Source organism: Heterodontus francisci, chromosome 5 (assembly GCF_036365525.1).
Source record: "Heterodontus francisci isolate sHetFra1 chromosome 5, sHetFra1.hap1, whole genome shotgun sequence".
Taxonomy (NCBI): domain Eukaryota; kingdom Metazoa; phylum Chordata; class Chondrichthyes; order Heterodontiformes; family Heterodontidae; genus Heterodontus; species Heterodontus francisci.
In genome coordinates, this window is record NC_090375.1 from 154,853,041 (window position 1) to 154,877,633 (window position 24,593).

Sequence of the window (24,593 nt, forward strand, 5' to 3'; positions counted from 1 at the left end):
AGCGAAGATTTTCTAAATTGGTCCCTGGGATGAAGGGGTTGTCCTATGATGGGAGGCTGAGTAAATTGGGCCTATATTCTCTGGAGTTCAGAAGAATGAGAGGCGATCTAATTGAGACATACAAGATTCTGAAAAGGGCTTGATAGGGTGGAGGTTGGGAGATTGTTCCCACTGGTTGGAGAATCTAGAACATGGGGACACAGTCTCAGGATAAAGGGTCAATCATTCAGGACTGAGATGAGGAGAAATTACTACACTCAAAGGGTTGTGAATCGTTGGAATTCTCTACCCCAGAGGGCACGGCAGTTCACGCAAAGAATTCGCTCCAGTTGGTTGGCGGATATAGTCCCTATCAATTAGTCTGGGGTAAAATCCCAAATTGCCTTCTGTGTTGTGCAATAGTCATCCTCCTCTAGAGGGTAGAACAATTAGATCAATTTTGTCTTCAAGTTTGAATGCTATACATGTAGGGAGATGGGCTTTCATCAAGGCTGAGGTCTCAGAGCACATTTGGAGAGCTCTGCGGCATCATATAAAACCATCTGAGACAGAATTTAATTCAGGAGATTTGGCTTATTATAAAAGAGAGGATCACAGGGAATGGAATAGCCTGGTAAGGTAATAGGTTGTGATGGTAAGAGAGTATTTATCAAACATGGCAATCAAACTGTTAAAGTTCAGTCCTCACAATTAATCGCAATTAATTCCAAAATCTTGGACTCTGAGCAGCTGATATAAGTAAAGGAGGCACCTTGTACCTCAAATGCTCTAGTGTTTGGTGTTGAAGGTCCTGTGGAACAGAATAAGGTAGTTAAGGACTGGATAGTGGTGAGGGATCATGACACACAGAACAGAGCTATCACATCCAAAGTCCAATTGCCCAGAGTGTGTGCTCAGGTGGCATATATTCCAGAGGGGGTGTAGCGAATGGAGGGGTGTGACGATTGTGGAACATGCATGAAAAGCTACTGGCAAATTTAAGTATTGATTTAATGTTCAGGATGACCAAGAAGTGAGGTCCATGGACTGGCAGAATGGGGAGAGAGTGGAAAGTAAGAAAGCACAGGGCAAATACTGATAGTGGATCCAGAAGTGGCTCTTGCATCAGAACACGCTAACAATCTGGAGAGTCTCTGATAGCGCAAGAGGGAGATCTCTCAGTAGTAGCCCCGGCAGATGTAAAAGTGAATGTAGAGTTTGTAGCTTGAATAAATCAGACAATGAAATAAAAACCACAAATAGTTTTGCAACAGGTCTAGAAGCAGAAGTCCTTATGATTGTGAAGTTTTGAGGCTGCTCATAAACTTGTTGATAAACTAAGAGAGTCGAAACGAAAGACAGTTGAAGAGGGTTTGGAGTTTTTTCTGAGGTACCAAATATGGGCCACCAGCTTTGTCACTTAGATGAATTTGTACTGAAAAAGTCTTTGAAGATGGGACTTATAAGGCTAAAGTGAGGCTAGTTACTAGGGGTTTTGAAGAGTGACTGGGTATTACAGATGTTTGGTGAGGTCTGTTTTGCTGAAAATCAGCTGTGTTCAACTAAAAGCAGATCCTGCAATGTTTTATGGGTACCATAAAGGAAAGCTTTCAGGCATCTTGATGCATTTTGATGATTTTTTATGGGGTGGTTCTGCAGAATTTGAGAAATGTGTTATGAATAAGATTACAGTAGTATTTAAAATTGGGAGTCAGGCGTGTGGGGCTTTTAACTATATGGGTTTAGATATTAAGCAAAGTCTAGAATAACTTTGAATCAATCCTATTTAGAAAGTGCTATTTCCATCCCAGTTAATGGTGATAGGTCATCATGGAATGATAATAGTATGCCTAAAGAAGAGACTGCTATTGTGAAGCTTGATTGGTCAGTTGAACTGGTTGGGCACTCAGACTAGACCATGTGCCAGTTTTGATGTATTGGAGTTAAATACTATAAAATTAGAGAATGTTTTAAGGGCAAATAAAATGGGAAATGTTGTTCCTTAGCTTGGGAAGCTAAGAAAATATAAAGGGTTGTTAAAAGTACTTTGGCTACTGAAACACTGGTTCTTGTGGAGGCAGTGGATATGGGATTCTATTTGTCAAATATTTTAAGTGTGATGTACAGTGGGTGTGCAATGGGTGTACTGAAGATTGTTTGCCCATTAAATGTTATGAAGATAATCGTTGTGAGATAAAGCACACTTTGCAAAAAGTAAGAGTGAGAGAAGGTTACAGATTGACCTTGCTGACTTGAAACAAATGAAGAGAAAGGAAATCTCTGAAATTAAATGGGTGGATGCAAGTCATTAACTGTCTGATTGTTTAACAAAAAGACAAGTATGAAAAAATTGTTAGGGATCCTAGAGGAGGGGCACCTCTTAATACTGTAAGACTTTGTGTGGAATATGGAGGTTTTTGATGTAATTTGTTTTGAAATTGTGGTTGTATATATAAACTCTAATTTTTATTTTCGGGGAGAGAAGGGAATCTGTTAATTGTATATTAATTGCATGCAGGTGATGGGCATTAACTGGGGAATTCACTTGTACTTCTATAAACAGGCAGATACTTAAACTGTGCTTGTTGGGTTAGGAGGTGCTTGCTTGTAATCTGTAACTGCATAAATATATGCTTACGGAAGTGTGTAAAGATTGGCTCCAGTTATATCCTTTACCAACATGCTTTATGGAATAGAACACCTATGACCCTCTGGCTCAGCAGCAAGAATGCTATCACTGAGCCCAAAGGGCCTGTTGTATGAGTGATTGGAGAATTGAAATGTTATTGTTTGGGCAAGATGAGTATTGGGTGAAGTGTAGAAATCATGTGGAAGTGGGTAGGGCAATGTACAATTAAAGATAAGAAAATAGAGGCAAAATTAAGAAGTCTAAATCAGTCTGATTACTCAAGACAACTTGTTTCTACCAATTTTTACTTATGTTCTCATATTTTTGTAGCTGAAAGGACCAGAAAATAAGGACACATTGCAGCAGTTCAATTATGTTGCTTTGTACAGATTCATACCCCAAGAGAATGACGATCTGGAAATGCAGTAAGTATAACTGCTGTAAAGCAATTTTATCATAACTTTCCTGACCTCAGACTTGCCTATCAAAATGTTCTTATAATTTTCCAGCCACTAGGAAAATAGTTAAAGCACCAGTATGCAAACTGTATGATCCAGTATCAAAGCATGCATGTTAATTTTTGTCTGTGTTCAACAACAGAGTTTACAGCACATTAATCTGTTGTATTGTTAGTCAGCGTACTCTCCAGAATAGATGCTTCTTGTCTATTCAGGTGCTGAAGGCAGTCTCTTTGTTTTGTGTAAATCTAAGAAATAAGTGTAATTGTGCAGGATGTGCTGATCCCACACACGTTATTACCTTTGCTCTTTAAATTCTAAAACATACTCTTTTCACAATCTTATTTCCTTTCTACTAGTCCATCATGGAGAATGGGATATTAAAGTGGAATCTGCAGCTGAAGAGCTAGCAGTGACACAGGCACAATGTGTTTAATGGCCTCCTTCTGTGCTGTAATTTCTATGATTCTATGACCTACCAAAGCAACATGCAATGAGAAGTCCATGGTGAAATTTAATATGACCCTATAAAGAAGGAATGGATGAGGAAAAAAGAACAAGGGCACCTTTATGTCTTTTAGTGTCTGTATTTATTGCACTGCCACATTGCTTTGTTTTTTCTGTGTGAGACTCAGCAGGATGAGCTGACAGCGAGGTCTGTGTTGTGTTGGTGAACCAGATGGTGTAATAATGAAGGTATTCATTTGAATCAACTCTACATATATAGATATATAGGCACAGATCAAAGAAAAGCTAAAAGCTTTCAGCCACATTTGTCTTTATCAATAGCTATTAATACAGGAAAAATTGGGTAGATTTTGCAAACAAGCTCCTCGAAGGGAGCCACGTCTCACAGGAGCACATTTCGAGAAGTCGCAGGCATGAACCCCACGACTTTCCTTTCGTGGAGCCTCACCTTTGTAAAATCAGTCCCATCTCATCCATCAGCACATCATGAAAGTGAGAAAAGACAGATTTATGCCCCAGAGCCTTCAACGAACTGGGCCTCTATCGGGAGAAACTTTTCTCTGTTAGATGCCGATTGATCTGTTATGTAATTTCCAGCACTTTATTTTGATTTCAGATTGACAGTACTTGAGGTTTTTCCTTTCTCTCTTTATTCTTCATGGTACAGGTACTGATCAGAGGATATCTTTAATTAAACTTAAAACCATATAAGGACTGTATAGTGGTGCGCAAGTGTTGGAGTTCAAACTTTGACAGTGCTATTTTTTGAGGAGACATAAGAAATAGGAGCAGGAGTAGACCATATAGCCCGTCAAGACAGCACTGCCATTCAGTATGATCATGGCTGATCCTGGGCTTCAACTCCACTTTCCCGCCTGCTCCCCATATCCCTTGATTCCCTGAGAGACCAAAAATCTGCCTACCCCAGCCTTAAATATATTCAACTGGGGTAGAGAATTCTCTACCCGCGGTGGTAGAGAATTCCAAAGGTTCACAACCCTTTGAGTGAAGAAATTTCTCCTCATCTCAGTCCTGAAGGATCATTCCCTCATCCTGGGACTGTGCCCCTATGTTCTAGATTCCCCAGCCAGAGGAAACAACCTCTCATATATATATATATATACCCTGTCTAGACCGTTCAGAATCTTCTAAGTTTCAATGAGATCACCTCTCATTCTTCTAAACCCCAGAGAATATAGGCATAATTTACTCAGCCTGTCATCAGGACAACCCTCTCATCCCAAGGACCATTCTAGTGAACCTTTGCTGTACTGCCTCCAATGCAAGTACATCCTTCCTTAATTAGAGTGACCGAAGTGGCACACAGTATTCCAGATGTGGTCTCACCAAAACCCTGTACAATTGTAGCACGACTTCCTTATTCTTGTACTCCAAACCCCTTGCAATAAACGCCAAAATGCCATTTGCTTTCCTAATTGCTTCCTGCATGCTAACTTTCTGTGTTCCTTGTATGAGCACACCCAAGTCTCTCTGAACATCAACATTTACAAGTTTCACGCCTTTTAAAAAATATTCTGCTCTTCTATTCTTACTACCAAAGTGAATAACCTCTCACTTTTTCACATTATATTTCATCTGCCACCTTGTTGCCCACTCACTTAACTTGTCTATATCTCTTTGCAACCTCTCTATGTCCTCCTCAATACTTGCATTTCCACTTAATCTTTCTATCATCAGTAAACTTAGATGTATTGCTCTCTGTCTTTTTGTTTGTCATTAAAATAGATTATAAATAACTTAGGCCCCAGCACTGATCCTTGCAGCACTGAACTAGTCATAGCCTGCCAACTTGAAAATGCCCCATTTATGCCTACTCTTTGCTTCCTGTCCATTAACCAATCCTCTACCATGTTAATATATTACCCTCAACTCCATGAGCTCTTCTCTTGCCTATTAACCTTTTGTGTGGCTCCTTATCAAATGCCTTTTGGAAATCTGGGTGTACTATATCTACTGGTTCCCTTTTATCTATCCTACTGGTTACATCCTCAAAAACTCTAATAAATTTGTCAAACACAATTTTCCTTTCGTAAAACCATGTTGACTTTGCTGATCACACTATGATTTTCTAAGTGCATTGTTAAGAAGTCCTTAATAATAGATTCCAGCACATTCCCGATGACTGACTGACTGACATCAGGCTAACTGGTCTATAGTTCCCTCTTTTTCCCTCTCCCTCGATTCTTGAAAGCGGTGTTACATTTGCTAACTACTGGAATCGTTCAGAATACAGGGAATTTTGGAAAATCATAGTCGGCGCATCCGCTATCTCTGCAGCTATCTCTTTTAGAACCCTAGGATGTAGGCCATCAGGTCCTGGGAATTTGGCAGATTTTAGTCCCTTAAGTTTCTCCAATACTTTTTCTCTACTGATATCAGTTACCTTAATTTCCTCACTCTTTTTAGCCCCTAGGTTACCCTCTATTTCTGGTATGCAACTTGTGTCTTCTATTTTGAAGAGAGACAGAAAATATTTGTTCACTGTGTCAGCCATTTCCTTATTCCCCATAATAATTTTTCCTGTCTCTGCTTCTAAGAAACCAATGTTTACTTTATTTTTAAATTTATTTTTATTTAGAGATACAGCACTGAAACAGGCCCTTCGGCCCACCGAGTCATTGCCGACGAAGAACCACCCATTTATACTAACCCTACAATTAATCTTTTCCTTTTTATATACTTGTAAAAGCTTTTACAATCTATTTTAATATTCCAAGGTAGTTTACTCTCATATTCTTATTGTCTTTTCCTTTTTATCAACCTTTGGTGGCCCTTTGCTGATTTCTAAAACACTCCCAATCCTCTGACTTGCGACTATTGTTTGCAACATTATAAGCCTCTTTTAATCTAATGCTATCCTTAACTTCCTGAGTAAGGCATGGATGGATATTTCTTGCTGAGTTTTTTAATTTTTCAATGGAATGTATTTTTGTTGAACATTTTTAATTATTTCTTCAAATGTTTCCCACTGTTTATTTACTGCCATACCTTTTAGTCTACTTACGCAACCAACCTCAACCAGCTCTCTACTTATGTAATTGGCTTTGTTTAAGTTTAAGATTCTTGTTTCTGACTGGAATATTTCGCTTTCAAACTTAACATGGAATTCAATTCTATTATGATCACTATTTCCCAGTGGCTTTTTTTACTATGAGATTACTAATTAACCCTGCCTCAATACACAATACTAGATCTAAAATAGCTTTATCTCTGGTTGGTTTCACATCTCAAGGAAACTGTCATGAAATCATTGCACAAACTCATCTTCTAGACTACTTTTGCCAATTTGATTTCTCCAGTCTGTATGAAGATTAAATTCCCCCACAATTGTTACATTGCCTTTGTTACAAGCTCCAATAATTTCTTGTTTAATGCTCTGTGCACTGGTATATCTACTGTAAGGGGGCCTATAAACTACTCCCACCAGTGATTTCTGATGCTCGCTATTCCTACTCTCCACCTATACTGATTCTACTTCATGATCTTCTGAGCCAAAGCTCTTTCTCACTAATGCCCTTCTGCCATTCTTTATTATCAGGGATATCCCTCCTCTTTTGCTATTTTGTCTGTCTTTTCAAAATATTGTGTACCCTGAAACATTTATTTCCCCACCTTGGTCACTTTGTAACCATGTCTGTCTAATGGCAATTAAATCTAAACTATTTAATTCTATTTGTGCCACAAGGACATCTACCTTATTGTGGATGCTTCGTGCATTCGGATAAATAACCTTTAATTTCATTTTTTTACTGCTATTCCCTGCATTGACCTTACTCAATGATGCACAGGGTGGAATTACGTGCTGGCGCCGAGGTTCTCAACGTCTGTTAGGCACTTAACTGGACAGCAGCTGGCCTTCTATATGATTTAGGATCCTGCCACCTGAAGTCCCAGCCTTGCAGAGCTGCTGGCCAATCAGAGGCTGGCAGCTGTAGCGCCACCACAGAGGCTGCGGCTACTGCTAAAGCTGCAGACACCGAGGAGCGGTGATGGAACCAGGCTCAAGGTAGGTTAGGGCAGGAGGGGTCTCACGGGGTGGGGGCTGCAGGGGGGTGGGTGGGGGTGTCAGCATCAAGGGCAGGGGGCTGGCCCGTAGGGGGCCCCCCCTTCCCGATGCCGTTCAGGTACTGTGCCTTTGAATGAGGGACCCCACAACACCACCCCCCCCCCCCCACTTCACCCGCAGCAGGGAAGCAGCCTGCATGGTTTCTCGGGCCGTGCTTCCTGTGCGGCGATAGGGCCGCCCGCCACTTGGGTAATTGCGGCTGCGGCCGGCAGAGGCCCTTAATTAGCCGTTAATTACCCAGTTAATGGCCTCAGTTGGCAGTGGGGCGGGAAGGCCGTTCACAGGTCTTCCTGCCCCGGGCTAAATTTCGGCAGAGGCGGGATGGTAGCAGGGTCCCCCGCCCCCCACCCCGACACCAACCCACCCAATTTTATGCTGCCCCCACCTCCAAACCCGCTATGGGGGAGCGCATAAAATTTCTCCCACCGTTACTGTTAAACTCTCTACCTTCCTGGCTCACTCTGCTTGTGTTTACCCATATCGCTAGACTGTTCTATTGCCTCGACTTTTCTCTTTGGATTTCTAAATCTTCTTTCACTCTAGCCCTCCCACCTCCCTCTTTTAGTTTAAAGCCCTATCCACAGCGCTAGTTATACAATTCACCAGGACACTGGTCCCAGCCCAGTTTAAGTGAAGTCTATCTCAACAGAATATCTCTCTCCTGAGTAATGGTACCAGTGCCCCATGAATCAAACACACTGACAGCACATTGGTCTTTTGATGGCAAACCTCAGAGTAATCTGGTGACCCAGTGGTTGGCTAGACCTACCCAATACAACATTTTCCCTGTTCTACACAACTCTTCCTTAAAATGGGGGGTTGGACTGCTTCACAAAGACATCAGACGCATTATGGTCAAGCAGCCATATGTGCAATACAAATGATGCCTTGATGAATCTCATGGACAGTTGGCACACAGATCCTAGTCACATGGGCATATCCCACAAGCATTGCCAAGCACATCGGGAGTGGGGTAGGCTTCTTTGCAAGACATTACAGGGTCTTAGCACCCAAAGTGTTCATGGACCTCCAAGCACTTTGGGTCGGAAATCAGCTCCTTTCAGTTGTAGATTGTGGGTTCACATCAGCAATTCCCCATATTGAGTTAAGTTGGCCATGCTGTGGTAGGCCGACAAGTCAAACTCAGGCCAGGCAATTTCGCACAGCACAGAAGGGGAAATTGGAGGGAATGTAGAAGGGGCAGCTTCTATGTTAGGGCAGAAAAACAACACTGATGGCTGTGTGCAATGGTCTGACAGCTCGGCCTCTCTGCAGCTAGAAAATATAGTGCTGATCTTTGTGTTCAGTAGGTAGCACTTCACCTTCAGTAATGGCAGAGCACTACCTCTTGAAGCGGTATTACATGTTGCCAGGGGGATGAGCACTGTTTCATTTATATTACTGTGGTGACCAACTCACCTCTCCCAGCCCCCTTCCCAGTCTCCAGAAGTTAAGGGTTGACCTTTTGCAACAAAACAGCAACATGAATGCAGTAATAAAGTGAAGCAGACAGGTACCTTAGAGCAAGGTGACAGTCTATTTTTTGACCAGAAGTGATGCAAGTCATGTGGAGTGAAAGAAGACAGGGATGGACTTAAAAGGAACAAAAATAAGCACAACTGAATTTTGATAGGCAGTATCTACATATCCAAACCAAAATCGGCTGGAGTAGAAATTGCAAAAGAATTAAATGTTGGGCGTAATTATACAATCCTGTGCCCCAAACAGGAGTGCTGCATACACAGGGAGTGCGAGTCAGAGGTAGGACTTTGTAGTCCTGTATGGGAGAATGGCTACCTGCTGCTCACCTCGTATATATTTATAATATATTAAACATAGTACATCAACACCCATTTCCTGTCTACAAAATCTTGATTATTCTTGCCACATTTGCGTCAAATTTTCCATTATAAATTCCTGTGTCCATATTTACAATGGAAAGTATCTATGTAAACATTTCACACTGAAATGCACCTTTACACTATTAATGCCTCCATAGTGGCTCACTTTTGTCTTTCTCAGCTTCCCAGCTTGTAATGCAGAGAAACCCTTGTGCTCCAACTAACGCTGTGGGCAGAATTTTCCCAGCCAGGTGGAGACGAGTTCCAGTTCAGGATGAGAAAGTCCCGGAAAATGGCATCAACCCACCCTCTTTCTTCTTTCCCCGCATTCCCCGGGACAGGTTCCAAGTCCTGTGGGGAACCCCCAGGGATCTGGTGGAAAGCAATTGAGGTGATTAAAAAGGAAAGTAAGAACCTTTTGAACCATGAATTCCTTCTTTCCAAACAGCTCGCGGCTTCCACGCTGTGTCAGCATCTCGCCTGGGTCACTGAGGTGAGTGCAGAGCAGGAAGAGCTTCTTCAGTGAAACTGACAAGCTGGAAAGGCTTTGATCAGTACATTGAATGTCATGGACATTGAGAGACTGCTGTTCAAAGCACTTCTTCTCTTAGACAGTGCTTTCACTGCTTGATTGCCAACTCCTTGGAAGGTTCTTCACTTGTCTAACATTTCACTCACCTTCAGCAGCACTACCCTGCTAACAGCCTTCAATATGGCATGGGAGCAACTTATGCAGCTCCGCCTTCCAGCTCTGCTGAGGGTCAAGAGCAAAAGCTACACCATCTCCAACAGCATACAGGAGCAACACCAGCAGCAGAACCAGCTGCATTGCCCTCAACTGCATGCTCCTCCACAGGCCAGATGGAATGGAAACCAAGATTCAGCTGGAAGGACGCGAGACCCCCAACACAGGGTCTACAGGCAGAGAATCAGCTCTCTCAACAGGTCTGAGCCTCCTAGAACAAGATCTCTTTCCCAGTAGAGCTGGTGAGTATGCATTGCCAATGGCCACCCCCCCACCCCCCACCCCCCCCCAACCCCTGCCAGGTCTCTACCTCTCACCAAGTGGCGTGCTGTGCCTCCTGCCAGGAGAGAAAGCAGAGAGGTGTGTGTTCATAATGGCTTATGTGGAGAGGAGGGAAGGACAACATTTGTGGAGGGTCACTGTGAGGCATGGGTGAAAGAGGGCAATAGGTGGAGTGTGAGTGTTGGCTGTGTGGATGATGATGTGAGGTGCCTACAGAGGGAGGAATGAGTGGAGCTGCAAGGTGTGTTGACCTGAGGAGCGCTGTGCAGGAGAATGCTGGACAAGTCAGAGAATGGGGCTTGACACTTGAAAGGGCTATGCCACTCACCTGTCATGTCCTCCTGAGGTCCGTGATCCTCTTGGTACAGAGGTTGGATGGAGCATACATCTACTGCTGACTTCCTCGGCCACTTCCCTCCATGCCTGCTTGGTTGGAGAGGTTATTCTCTCCCTCCCATCCTAGGGAAAGATCTCCTCACTGCAGCCCCTCTATCCCACAGCAGGATCTCAAGATAAGAGTGAGAGGCCCTGGGGGACGTCTTCCCAGGTCTCTTCTCCATTCCTGTGGTTGCTGCAGTCTCAAAACTCCAAGTACTGGTGAGCCCCTGTAGCCCATGACGTGGTCCCTTTAATTAGAAATCTTTCCCTTGACAGAATGGAAGAGTCATCCTACCCACCCTCCCTGATTGGTCAGGGAGCCCAGAGGCAGGATGACAATAAGATTGCTCTGGGGAAGAGCAACTGCAAGGCATCCAAATCTGTTAGTCTGACAATGGTCATGCCATTCGGCAGGGACTAAGTGGACAAGATTCCACCTCCCAAATTGCGATAGGATTTTTCAATTTAGCAATAAATAATAAAATAAAAGTACAGTTTAAAAATAAGGGCAGAATATGTGCCTTTAAAATGGGGACTGAATTGTGTCACTGCATCCTGGTCTAATGATCCTGTCCCCTGTAACCCCACTTCACCTAAGCAGTTTCTGTGGAAAAACACCTTTGACCACCGATCCATCAGGCAGTGGTCTGCACAGAATGTTCTCAAGGCCCTACGGGAAAAGGAGATGGTGGATCCTGTCGGATGGTTCCCCGAGCAGACTGCCAAAGTCATTTGGCGGAATGCCTCATCACCAGAACTTTCAAACAAGCACCAAGATGTCACTTGGCTGGTGGTGAGAAGAGCCCTCCCCATCAGATCCTTCCTGCACGCCCGAAGTCTCACCCCCTCCGCACAATGCCCTCACGGTGGCTGTGGTGAGGAAGAGACAGTTGCCCACCTCCTTCTGGAATGTGTCTTTGCAAAGCAACTGTGGAAAGAGATGCAGTGGTTTTTGTCGAGGTTCATCCCAAGCAGCTCTGTAACACAGGAGTCTGTGCTCTCCGGGCTGTTCCCAGGGACGCACACCGAGATAAACATCAACTGCTGCTGGAGGACTATCAATTCAGTGAAAGACGCCCTTTGTTCTGCCCGAAACTTGCTGGTCTTCCAACACAAAGAGTTGTCCACGACCGAATGTTGCAGAATGGCACATTCCAAGGTCCAGGACTACGTGCTGAAGGACGCACTAAAGCTTGAGGCAGCCGCAGCAAAGGCTCAATGGGGAAAGACCACTGTGTAAGGTCCTCCCACCAAGCTGAACTGAGGGGCTGGATCCATGGGAAACCCCTCGAACTGTATCGGGAAAATTTTCGTTTGCTGTAAAATGTATATGGCATGAAAAATGAAATGGAAGGGTTGTGAGGCAACTCACTCCTGTATTGAAGGAAACTGACCTCCTCTGCACTGTTTGTATTTTTTGACTTGGTGCTGTTTCGAACTGTTTTTGTAATGTATTTTTTTACAGACTTTTATGAATAAAGTATATTTTGGAAATAAACAAAAAGGAACAGATAGGGAGTGGGTGAGTCTGAAATAGTGAGACACAAACTGTTAGAATGCTTGGTACAGTTCCATAGGTGCCATTAGCACTCCCAACTTTGCCCAAGTGTCCATGCCACAAGTGTGAGCCATTACTGGATGTTGGACTCATCCACACTACCTCACACCATCATTTAAATGTCGACAAATGACTCTCACTATGGACCTGATACTATGCCACTTTCCATGTGAAAGCTCACAGGCAGAAAGGGGGGCATGCATTATGCTATACCCCAGCCCTGTACCAGATGAGCCTTCATCAATCACCACCACTGGTGCTCTTTCCTCACCAATACTCAGTTACTGCCCCTGAGTGCCAGAATTCTACATCGTGTTAATCTAAGCTGGTGTGTGTTCCAAGTGAGTGTGATGATGTTTGATGCAGCTTATGGTTCAGTTACAAGTTCATTGGGTTCCTCGTGATTTGTGTAAAGAGCAGATGGTACATTAGGAGTAAATACATTTTTATATACAGGTACTGAATTGTAACGTGCACTTGTTCATTGTGTAGCCATCATGAACCTATTGTATAAATAATATGAGAGCTAATTTTCCAAATTCAGCTTTGTGCCTTTTCTGGTGGGAAATTCAGGCACAATGGACTGGATTTTGCCAAGATTGTCAGGACCACAACATCGGGCTCAATTCTGGGTCAGGAACCCAGAAGTGGCCATGGCAGGACGTCGGTGGCAATCTGCCTGGAGGCAGCCAATTAAGAAGCGCCTCCAGGAGCCCTGTCCAATTAAGGAAGCTGGGCAGACCCGGGAACTGGCAGGCCTAATCAGAGGGCCTGCAGCGATATCCGGCCTGGAGCCCCACCAGGAGAGGTGGGCACTGACAATGCAGGTAGGAGAACATGAGTGTGTCTCAAGATGTGTGCCCTCTGAAGAATTATAAAAGTGTAAAAAAAATGTGTGGCCACAACTTTCAGGCCATCATTATGGAGGAGCAACCCCTCCACTGGATGGCCTGTAGTCGCTGCTGTGGCCTTCTGGTACCCATGGTTCTGGGAAGGAGGGGGAATTAAAGGAGGCCTTGCTGGACCCCCATTCTGCCACCAGGAGGTTGACTGCAAGCAATGGCCCAGCTTTGGCCTCTGCATGGGCCTGTCTGCCATTGGGAAGATCCCGGCGGCAACATCAATTTGACCCTAAGTGGCCACTTAATAGCTTAATTAGCTACCCACCACTGCTGGGCAGATAGTTGGTGCCGGTCAGATCCCATTTCAAGATCGCTCAAGATGAGACCATGTTGGGGAACTGTCCCAACAAGAGATTTTCTCATGTTGCTCCCAGTCCCACCTCCAAACCTGTCTCCGCGGGACCGGGAAATTTCAGCCCATGTGTTCAAGTTGCACTGAAGAAGCAATATCTGTTTCCAGTGAGTGGAGCTCCCTACTGCAGCACCTAATCAAACAATTACACTATTGCACACAGCACAAACTCTGTCCTACCATCTGTGAAGGCCACATGCCTTCCAAGTTGTCACTCCCAAATAACTTGACCATTCTTCGTCATCAGGAATGAGTTATTTCACATGCTGAGGTACCACCACATGTTGCAGGCTCTCACATCTAGTTATATAGCCTTTAAACATAAGAGCAATGTGGATCAAGAGAAGGTGATTTAGCCCCTGTAAACTCCTTTCTCTCTTTAATTCCAATCTTATGTACAATAATCTTGTTAACATAATCTGTGGAATACAGCCTTGGCTCAGTGACAGCACTGTTTCATCCCTCATTCACAGCATTGTGGGTTCAAGCCCCACTCCAGGACTTATATCTGTCATATCAGCTGGCACTTCAGTGTAGTATGAAGCAGTCTTAAATTATGGAGGTGCCACCTTCTAGATGGGACATTGAACCAAAGTCCTGCCTATCTGTTCAGGTGGATATAAAAGGTCTCAGGACCCCATTTGAAGAAGAGCTGGGCAGTTGTCTCAATGTCCTCACCAACTTATATCCCTCAATCAATAATTAATTGTCTATTCTTAGATCCCATTGCTGTTTGTGGGGCCTTGCTGTGCACAATTTGGCTGTTGCATTTTCCAACATTACAGCAATGATTATACTTCAAAAGTATTTCATTGATTCTGAAGCACTTTGGGACTTCCTGAGATTGTGCAGGATGCTATATAAATGCAAATTCTTTATTAATTTTAGTTGTTTAAAGTCAGTTCAGGTTGGTAAAAAAACAATATTAAGGACGACCTAATCACTAAATGAGACAAAGCAGAGCCAGTGCTGATGAGGAAAACTGAACTGAGAGTGGTTGATTTCAGCTAAGATGTGGTCACAGGAACCACTGGCTTACAATATTCCCGGCTGATGTCCAAAGGCAATTTTCACTTCCACATTGCCTGTCTGGTGTGGAGTCGTAGGCCGGAATTTTATGGCTTCCCTGCAAGCAGGCTGATTACACCCGCTGTGTAAAAAAAAAAAAGTTCTACCTCATATTCCCCCTGCATCTCTTACCCAAAATCTTCAATCTGTGTCCCCTATTTGGAGGCCCATAGAATGTTCCTAGTAGTGTGGTCATACCCTTTTTGCTTCTCAACTTTAACCAAATGGATTCTGTCCTTGCCCCCTGAAGGAAATCCTCCCTTTCCTACTCCGTACTGACACCTCTCCTCCCTTTTTCCCTTCTCTCTTTTCTGAACACTTTATATCCTTGCAGATTAAGCCAGACCTCGCCATTTTTAAGCCATGGTTCCATTATTGCCACTACATCATATTCCCATTCTGCTATTTGTGTTTGTAACTCATCAACCTTATTGACCACACTTTGTGTGTTCGCAAACATGCATTGTAATCCTGTCTTTGCATTCCTCATAGTCCTACTCAGTCTGCTCCCACCTAATACGGAATTACTCACATCTCTAGTACTGTCTAACACTCTCTCTTTATGCTTCTCTTTTGTACTTCTGTATGCTGGTGCCCATACCCCTGGCAATTTAGTTTAAACCTTCCCCAACTACACTAGTGAATTTCCCCATGAGGACATTGGTCCCAGTCCTGTTGAGGTACAACTTGTCCCTTTTGAATATGTGCCTTCTGCCCCAAAACTGGTCCCAATGCCCCAGAAATCTGAAGCTCCCCCTTGCTTCAAGCTATGTATTGATCCTCTCTATCTTCCTATTTCTACTGTTGCTAGTGTGTGGCACTGGGAGTAATCCAGACATTACTACCTTCAATGTCCTACTCTTTAACTTCCCCCCTAGCTCCTGAAAATCTGACCATAGGACCTCAATACCTGCTCTCTCTATGTTGTTGGTGCCAACATGTACCACAACTTCTGGCTCACTACCATTCCCCTGCAGAATATCCTGCACCGTCTCCATGATGTCCTTTACCTAGGCACCAGGGAGGCAACACACCATGCGGGACTCATGATAACGGTTACAGAAATGCCTATGGAATCATGTATAACAACAACTGCATTTCTGCACTTTGCTGCTCCTTCCTGTACAATCCCAAACCCACTGGTTCCATGGTCTGGACTGCAGTCCTTCAAGGTCTTGTGACTCCCAGCAGTCTCCAAGCTGAGTACCAGTTTGAGAGCTGCACACACCCTGAAGACTCCTGCACTGTCTCCCTCTTCCTACTCTTCCAGATGGCCACCCACGTACTATCCTGAACTCGTACTGCCCATGGGGTGACCACCTCCTGGAACATATGATCCAGGAAACTCTCCTGCTCCGTGATGCTTTGCAGTGATTCCAGCTGCTCCTCAAGCTCAGAAATCCTGAGCTCGAGCGGAAGCAGCTGGAGACACTTCCTACACACGTGGTCGCCCAAGACACACAAAGTGTTCTGAAGTTCCCACATGGCGCAGGAATTGCAAGCAATCGCTTATACCTGCACATCCGTGATGTAAAACAAAAACCTTCTATTCCCTTTTTAAACAATCAGTTGTAATTAATACCTCTATTCCTACTCTGTGCTTATAATCTTATTACAAAACTTACTGTTACACTACCCCAATTGAATATTTTTAATTTCCCAGCTCCTAATTTGAACCAATACCCTAGCTTAGAGAGAGAAAAGAGAAAAATCCTCACCAATCACTTATCTTCTGTGACGTCACACTTTGATTTACTTTAGAATGCAGGCGGTCGGCACCTTCCTCTCGGTCCCGCTCCTTTACACTGCCGTCAGTCTCACTGTGCGCTCTCTCAGGCCTTTACACTGCCACCAGTCTCACTGTGCTCTCTCTCAAGCCTTTACACTGCCGCCGGTCTCACTGTGCTCTCTCTCTCAGGCCTTTACACTGCTGCCGGTCTCACTGTGCTCTCTCTTAGGCCTTTACACTGCCATCAGTCTCGCTGTGCGCTCTCTCAGGCCTTTACACTGCCACCAGTCTCACTGTGCTCTTTCTCAAGCCTTTACACTGCTGCCGGTCTCACTGTGCTCTCTCTCAGGCCTTTACACTGCCGCCAGTCTCGCTGTGCGCTCTCTCTCTCAGGCCTTTACACTGCCGCTGGTCTCACTGTGCTGTCTCTCAGGGCCTCTCCTTCATACTGCCACTGGTTTCTCTGTACTCCACTCCTTTATACTGCCATGTTGGAAATTTGTGAATCACTTGTCACTTTGAGTAGGGCCATTTTAGTATTGTGGCAGGGGCAGAAACATGATTGGAGAGATTCAAGCTTAGATCTGCAGGAAAGATAGACTTGGATTTTCGAGGTGACGACATGTTCGAGGACGTTGGAGAGGAAAGGGAGAATGAAGATGGGACGATAGTTTCTAAGAGCTTTATGAGGAAAGGGTGAGATGTTGGTTTTAAAGGCAGAGATAGAGTACCTGAGGAGAGGGGACTATTTGTAATCTCAGCTAACATGGGGGCCAGGAAGAGAAGTTGTGTGAACGGTGGTTTAGTGGGAATGTAGTCATGGGAGAAGGAAGTGGGTCTCATGGACATGCTGAGCAAAAACAGGGCATCAGGAGAGAAAGATGCAGGATCAAAGTTAGGATGAAAGGAGCCTATGGGGAGCCTTATCCTGCTCGGCAAGGGGAACCTGGTATGGAAGTAATAGAGGCAGCTGAAAAATCATCAGCATCTCAGCGATAGAGGTCCAGGAGATGCTTGCAGTGATTGTTGAAGGTGAGGTTGAAGGGGGCAGGGGAAAAGGGTTTAAGGAACATTGAGTAGTACAGAAAAGAAGCCAGGGTTAACTTTACTCTCTAGGATGATAAGGACAGAGGAACAGAGTAGGCCATTAAGCCTGTTTCACTGTTCAAGGAGATCAGTACCTTAATTCCATTCACCTGCCTTGGCTCCATATCCTTTCACGTCCTTGACTAGCATGTGCATTGATGTTTTGTAGGACATATTGAAAGAGGATTTAGCAAAGCATATGGGATTTTGGGCTTCATAAATAGAGGCATTGAGTACAAAGCAGGGATGTTATGCTGAACCCTTAGAAAGTTCTGGTTAGGCCACTGCTAGAGTATTATTTCCAGTTCTGGTCACCACATTTCAGGAAGGATGTGAGGGTCCTTGAAAGGATGCCGAGGCGATTTACCAGAATGGTTCCAGGGATGGGGGGATTTTAGTTACAAGATTAGGTTGTAGAAATGCCAAGTTGATGATCCATCTAGGCCTCCTCCTGAAGTCCCCAGCATTACAGATGCCAGACTTCAGCCAATTCGATTCACTCCGCGTGTTATCAAGAAACGACTGAAGGCACTGGTTACTGCAAAGGCTATGGGCCCTGACAATATTCCGGCAATAGTGCTGATGACCTGTGCTCCAGAACTTGCTGCACCCCTAGCCAAGCTGTTCCAGTATAGCTACAACACTTGCATCTACCCCGCAATGTAGAAAATTGCTCAGGTATGTCCTGTACACAAAAAGCAGGACAAGTCCAATCCAGCCAATTACCACCCCATCAGTCTGCTCTCAATAATCAGTAAAGTGATGGAAGGTGTCATCAACAGTGCTATCAAGCCTCACTTGCTTAGCAATAACCTGCTCAGTGACACTCAGTTTGGGTTCTGCCAGGGCCACTCAGCTCCTGACCTCATTACAGCCTTGGTTCAAACATGGACACAAGAGCTGAAATCGAGGTGAGGTGAGAGTGACTGCCCTTGACATCAAGGCGGCATTTGACTGAGTATGGCATCAAGGAGCCCTAGCAAAACTGAAGTCAATGGGAATCAAGGGAAAACTCTCCGCTGGTTGGAGTCATACCTAGCGCAAAGGAAGATGGTTGTGGTTGTTGGAGGTCAATCCGCTCAGCTCCAGGACATCACTGCAAGAGTTCCTCAGGGTAGTGTCCTAGGCCCAACCATCTTCAGCTGCATCATCAATGACTTTCCTTCAATCATAAGGTCAGAAGTGGGGATGTTCGCTGATGATTGCACAATGTTCAGCACCATTCGCGACTCCTCAGATACTGAAGCAGTCCGTGTAGAAATGCAGCAAGACCTGGGCAATATCCAGGCTTGGGCTGATAAGTGACAAGTAACATTCATGCCACACAAGTGCTAGGCAATGACCATCTCCAACAAGAGAGAATCTAACCATCTCCCCTTGGCATTCAATGGCATTACGACCACTGAAGCCCCCACTATCAACATTCTAGGAGTTATCATTGACCAGAAACTGAACTGGAGTAGCCATATAAATACCGTGGCTACATGAGCAGGTCAGAGGCTAGGAATCCTGCGGCGAGTAACTCACCTCCTGACCCCCCTAAAGCCTGTCCATCATCTACAAGGCACAAGTCAGGAGTGTAATGGAAAAGTCTCCACTTGCCTGGATGGGCGCAGTTCCAACAACACTCAAGAAGCTCGACACCATCCAGAACAAAGCAGCCCACTTGATTGTGACCCCATTCACAAATATTCACTCCCTTCACCACCGGCGCACAGTGGCAACAGTGTGTACCATCTACAAGATGCACTTCAGCTCCTTAGACAGCACCTTCCAAACCCATGACCTCTACCAACTAGAAGGACAGGGCAGCAAATGCATGGGAACACCACCACCTGCAAGTTCCCCTCCAAGTCACACATCATCCTGACTTGGAACTATATTACCATTCCTTCACTGTCGCTGGTCAAAATCCTGGAACTCCCTTCCTAACAGCACTGTGAGTGTCCCTACCTCACATGGACTGCAGCGGTTCAAGAAGTCAGCTCACCACCACTTTCTCAAGGGCAATTAGGGATAGGCAATAAATGCTGGCCTAGCCAGTGATGCCCACATCCCATGAATGAATTTTTAAAAAACTGAAGTTCTCCTTGAAGCAAAGGAAGTTGAAGGGAGATTTGGTAAAGTTGTACAAGGTTATGACAGGTTTAGATAAAGTAGACAAATAAAAGCAGTTCCCATTAGCTGATGGCACAAGGACTAGGGGACACATATTTAAGATTTTGGGCAAAAGATAGGAGGATGTGAGGAAGAACTTTATTACGCAGTGGATGTGAGGATGAATTTTTTTATGGAGTGAGTGGTAATGACCTGGAACTCTCTGCCTATGAGAGTGGTGGAAGTGAAGACAATCAGTGATTTCAGAAGGAAATTGGATGGGCACTTGAGGGAAATAAACTTTTAGGGCTACGGGGATAGAGCAGGGGAATGGGACTGACTGGATTGTTGTACAGAGAGCTGGCATGGACTCGACTGACTGAATGGCCTCCTTTACCATTATGACTCTATCTTTCTGGTGAATCTGCAATGCCTTCCTTCCAAGGCTAATATGTCCTTTCTAAGTTGTGTTGCCCAGTACTATACACAGTACTCAAGACGTGGTTTAACTTGTTTTGTATAACTATAGCAAAACTTCCTCTCTTTTATATTCTAGCCCGCTTGTTAAAAAGGCTAACATTCGATTAGGCTTTTTGATTATTTTTCGTACCTGACTGATATATTTTAGTACTGCATTCAACAGCATTACTATCATCAAATCCCCCCACAATCAACAATAATAAAAGCAAAATACTGCAGATGCTGGAAATCAGGAATAAAAACAGAAAACGCTGGAAATACTCGGCAGGTCTGGCAGCATCTGTGGAAGGAGAAACAGTTAAAGTTTCAGGTCAGTGACCTTTCATCAGAATCAACATCCAGCTGGTCACCAGTGACCACAAACTTAACTACGCCAGCCATCTAAATGCTGTGACTACAAAAGTAGTTTGGATGCTGAGAATTCTGTGATGAGTGATTCACCTCCTGACTCCCCAAAGCCTGTCCATCTACAAGGCACAAGTCAGGTGTGTGATGGAATACTCTCCACTTGCATGGAAGAGTGTAGCTGCAACATCACCATCCAGGATAAAGGAGTTAACTTGATCAGCATCCCATCCACAAGCTTAAACATTCTTTCCCCCTGCCATTGGCACATTGTGGCTACAGTGTGTATCGTCTACAAGATGCACTGCAGCAAATTGCCAAGGCTTCTTCGGCAGGACCTTCCAAATCCATGACCTAGGAGGACAAAGGCAGCAGGCTTAGGAGACCATGACTGTCTTCAAGTTCCCCTCCAAATCATGCAGCATGCAGACTTGGTAATATATCGCTGTTCCTTCATCGTCGCTGGATCAAAATCCTGAAACTTCCCCTACCTAACAGCACTGTGGGTGTACCTTCAACACACAGACAACAGCGGTTCAAGAATGCAGCTCACCATCACCTTCTCAAAGGCAATTAGAGATGTTCAATAAATGCTGGTATTGCTGGTGACACTCATATATTCCATGAATGAATAAATAAGAAAACTGTAACACTCTTCAAGGCTGAGATGTTTATTTTGAATTGTGATACAATCCAATTAACCAACTTTATCACATAATTTTGAGTGGATTTGTGCTTAGCTCTAAGCTAAGAGGTTGCCTGGTAATGTACAAATCTGATTGAAGCACTGAAATAAACTTTATGGGCTGGGTTTTCTTCTGCTACCAATGTCAGCTGAGGTCAAAGCAAAAATTCTTGGAATCCTCTTTAGGTCTCTTAAGTCATCCTTCCAAGGCCCTGTCACCTCTCTGGTGCTGCACCACCAGGATCTTGTGACCTGAGTTGCAGATTCTGCAGAGAATGATACTATGGCTTAAGGTGTTAAAAGATGAGGACAGATTGCTTAAACCTAGCTTGTAGTCCCTTGACTCTGAGGGGTGGTCTGATCGAGGTGTTTAAAATGAATGTTAAAATAATTTAATAGAGTAGATACAGAGAAACTATTTCTTCTGGTGGAAAATCAAGAACAAAGGGACATGATATTAAAATTAGAGCTGGGAAATTTAGGAGTGAAATCTGGAAGCACTTTTTCACTCGGGTGCTGGAAATTTGGAATTTTCTCTGTCCAAAGGCTGTGGATGCTGGGCCAATTTAAGCTTTCAGGACTGAGATAGAAAGATTTTGGCTGGGTAAGGGTATCAAGGGATTGAGGGGCTGAATGGCCTACTCTTGTTCCTAATATTCTGAGCAGGCTGCCATTTGGTGGTGGATCCGGCCTTGCTGAAATGACCAACTCTGCTCCAGGGTATCGGACGGCAGGCAGAAGTTGTGCCTCACTGAGAGGAGAATCCAGCAGACAGTCAGAGCTTTTCATTTAGAGCTTTCTGTGACAGGAGCACATATCAGAAATTTAAAGGGGCAATTATGTGGGCACACAGTCTTGCAGCTAGAATTCCTAATATACCCTCCACCATGTGAACCACTGAACCGAGAGCAATGCTTCAGAAAGACCACCCCATGTCCTTAGCAGATCTCAGTATTAGCAAGCCTGCATCCGGTGAGCTGCATTGAGACACCTGTTAACAGCTGCAGCTTGCTGGTTTGATATAAACGAAGCCGGTCCCTTTCAATTTAATCTTCCCTGTTTCCAAAGTATCATCAGTTCCAATTTCGCCTTTCAAAACCCCTCTTGGCACTATTTCAAACTAATGCGGCTTGAGCTCCAGAGATTGGAGTTTTGAGTGGCTGCAAGGTTTCATTGTAAGATGTATTGTCACTTTATCCAATACTATGATGTAACTGGCTTGTTCTCCTGAGTGTGATTTATAATGGAAACTTTACAAGCATCTTTGAAAGTTCCATTGCTCAGCAGAAAGTAATACTAAACAAACAGAGGTCAGAATAGACAGATATACAGCATTAGTCTTTGCTTCACCAGTTGAGTTTAAGATGAGCTCATAGAATGCACTTCAATATACTTGAGATGCTGAACATAACCAGACACCAGGGCTGATTTTCCAATCAGCTGCTACCAGTAAGGAGCCTCACCCACCAGCTGCACCTATAAAAAGAAAGAACTTGTATTTATATTTTTATAAATTAGGTATGCTCTCAGTGGAACAGAGATGTTTGAAAGATGATATGATTGCTGTTGTTTGTATTCTAAAGGAACTAGAAAATGTAGATGATAATGAGCTGTTTTACCCTACCAGAACAATACCAATGGGCATAGCCTGTGCTTCAAGGAGCCAGGGGTTTGGGGGTGGCCAGGGTGGGGGTAAATTCAAAACTAATCTATGGAAACAGTATTCCAGTGAGCAGTTGGCCAATTGATGGAAGAGGCTCCTCGGAGGCAGTAGAAACAGTTAGTATTGATTCATTACAATGCAAATTCGATAGAATTCATTCAGAAAATAACATTTAGGGAAACTGCGAGTTTTCTGGATGGCACATTTCAGGAGCTAGTCACCCCACAGCTCCAGTGAGTTCAGGGGAAGAGGGAGTGGGTAACCACCAGGCAGACTAGGAGAAAAGGGGAGATAGTGCTGGAATCCTCTAAGTGTAACACTCACAAAGCATTATTCAGTGTTGGATACCAGTGAAAGTGATGATACCTCAGGGGAATATAGTCAGAAGCAAATCCATGGCACTGTGGAAGACTCAGCTGCACAAGGGGTGGTGGGGGGGGGTGCACAAGAAAATGCAGAAATGTAGGGAATTTGATAGTCGGGGAAATGGGCAGGCGCTTCTGCTGATTGTTTCCATCACTGGTCAAGGAGCACTGACGCCAATTATGGTATCCTCATCAGCAGCCTAGCTAACTCAACTCAACATGTACCCAATATTAAACCTGGGGTCTTTCTGTTCTGTTTGGCCAATCTCACACTACGCAGTGCGTTTAGTCAGTGAGTCTTCAGAATCGGTCAATACTTCCAACATTTTCTGAAACGCAAAATGTATTTCTGATATTCACATTTGGTCTCCACGTGAAGAATTTGCGTTTATTTAGCACCTTATCATATTCTCAGGATGTCCCAAAGCAGTTTCAAATTAAAATATCACTTTTGAAGTGCTGTTACTGGTATTTTGTAGCAAAGCCCAGCAGCTAATTTTTTGCACAGCAAGATTCCACGAACAGCAATTGAATAAATGATTCAGTAATTTATTTTTGTTGGTATTGATGGAGGAAAGACCACCGGTCATGTCAACAGGAGAACTCTATGCTATTCTTCGATTAGTAACATCCTTCTGAGTAGTCAGGTATTTGATTTGAAAGTCGCAACACTTCCTTAGTATTGTACTGAAGTGTCAGACTTGATATGTGCTGGGTGAGGAGTAATATTCGTGCTAAATATTAACAGGATTCTTCCTTCTCTCACATTTGAGGATGTTTTAATGTTCTGTTCATTTAGAAGCTAACATTATCTCTTTCCTTAAAATCACAGGGCTGGAGACAGAGTTTTTCTGCTAGATGATTCTAATGAAGAATGGTGGAAGGTAAGGCTTCTTAATCTTGTTCACTGTAATCAGAAATAATTCCACCAGCTAATAAACACCTGGAGGCTCAATCTCCCTCCATAACTTTGGCGGAAGCCGAGAGGAGATTCCAGGGAAATGGCATACATGGCTGGAGATCAGGAACTGGCCTCACCCCCACCATCCAACCCCCATAAAAGTTCTACTCCTCGGTAACCAGAAAGTCTAAAGCATGTTAATAATGCATTAAAATATTATAAGGTTACAGACACACAAATGCCGTCGTTCCAACCACACAGTTCCAGTACCAGCCAGGCGTGCTTTGGAACATTAGGTCTATAAAGGTATCTGAATCTAAATAAAGATGGTTGTGTAATGTCAGACATCTCCGATCAAAGGTGAGGGGAGAGACTTCCTTGTATGTTATGGGTAACTAAATCTTGAGCGCATTCTGTGTTATTGCATTTATATTTTTGCTGCAAATACCACACAGAGGATTGTCCCTTACATCTGTCAGTAGTTGGGTAAGGAAA

General features: G+C 44.1%; 1 protein-coding gene across 2 annotated transcripts in view; it reads left to right on the forward strand.

The window, feature by feature from the left end:
- Nucleotides 1–24,593, forward strand: part of stac (SH3 and cysteine rich domain) — a 152,403-nt gene that overhangs the window by 89,014 nt on the left and 38,796 nt on the right. For both annotated transcript variants that reach the window (XM_068032266.1, XM_068032268.1), the window contains 2 exons: nt 2,939–3,033; nt 24,030–24,081. In XM_068032266.1, coding sequence (XP_067888367.1) covers nt 2,939–3,033; nt 24,030–24,081 — 147 coding nt within the window. The remainder of the gene's footprint in view (nt 1–2,938; nt 3,034–24,029; nt 24,082–24,593) is intronic.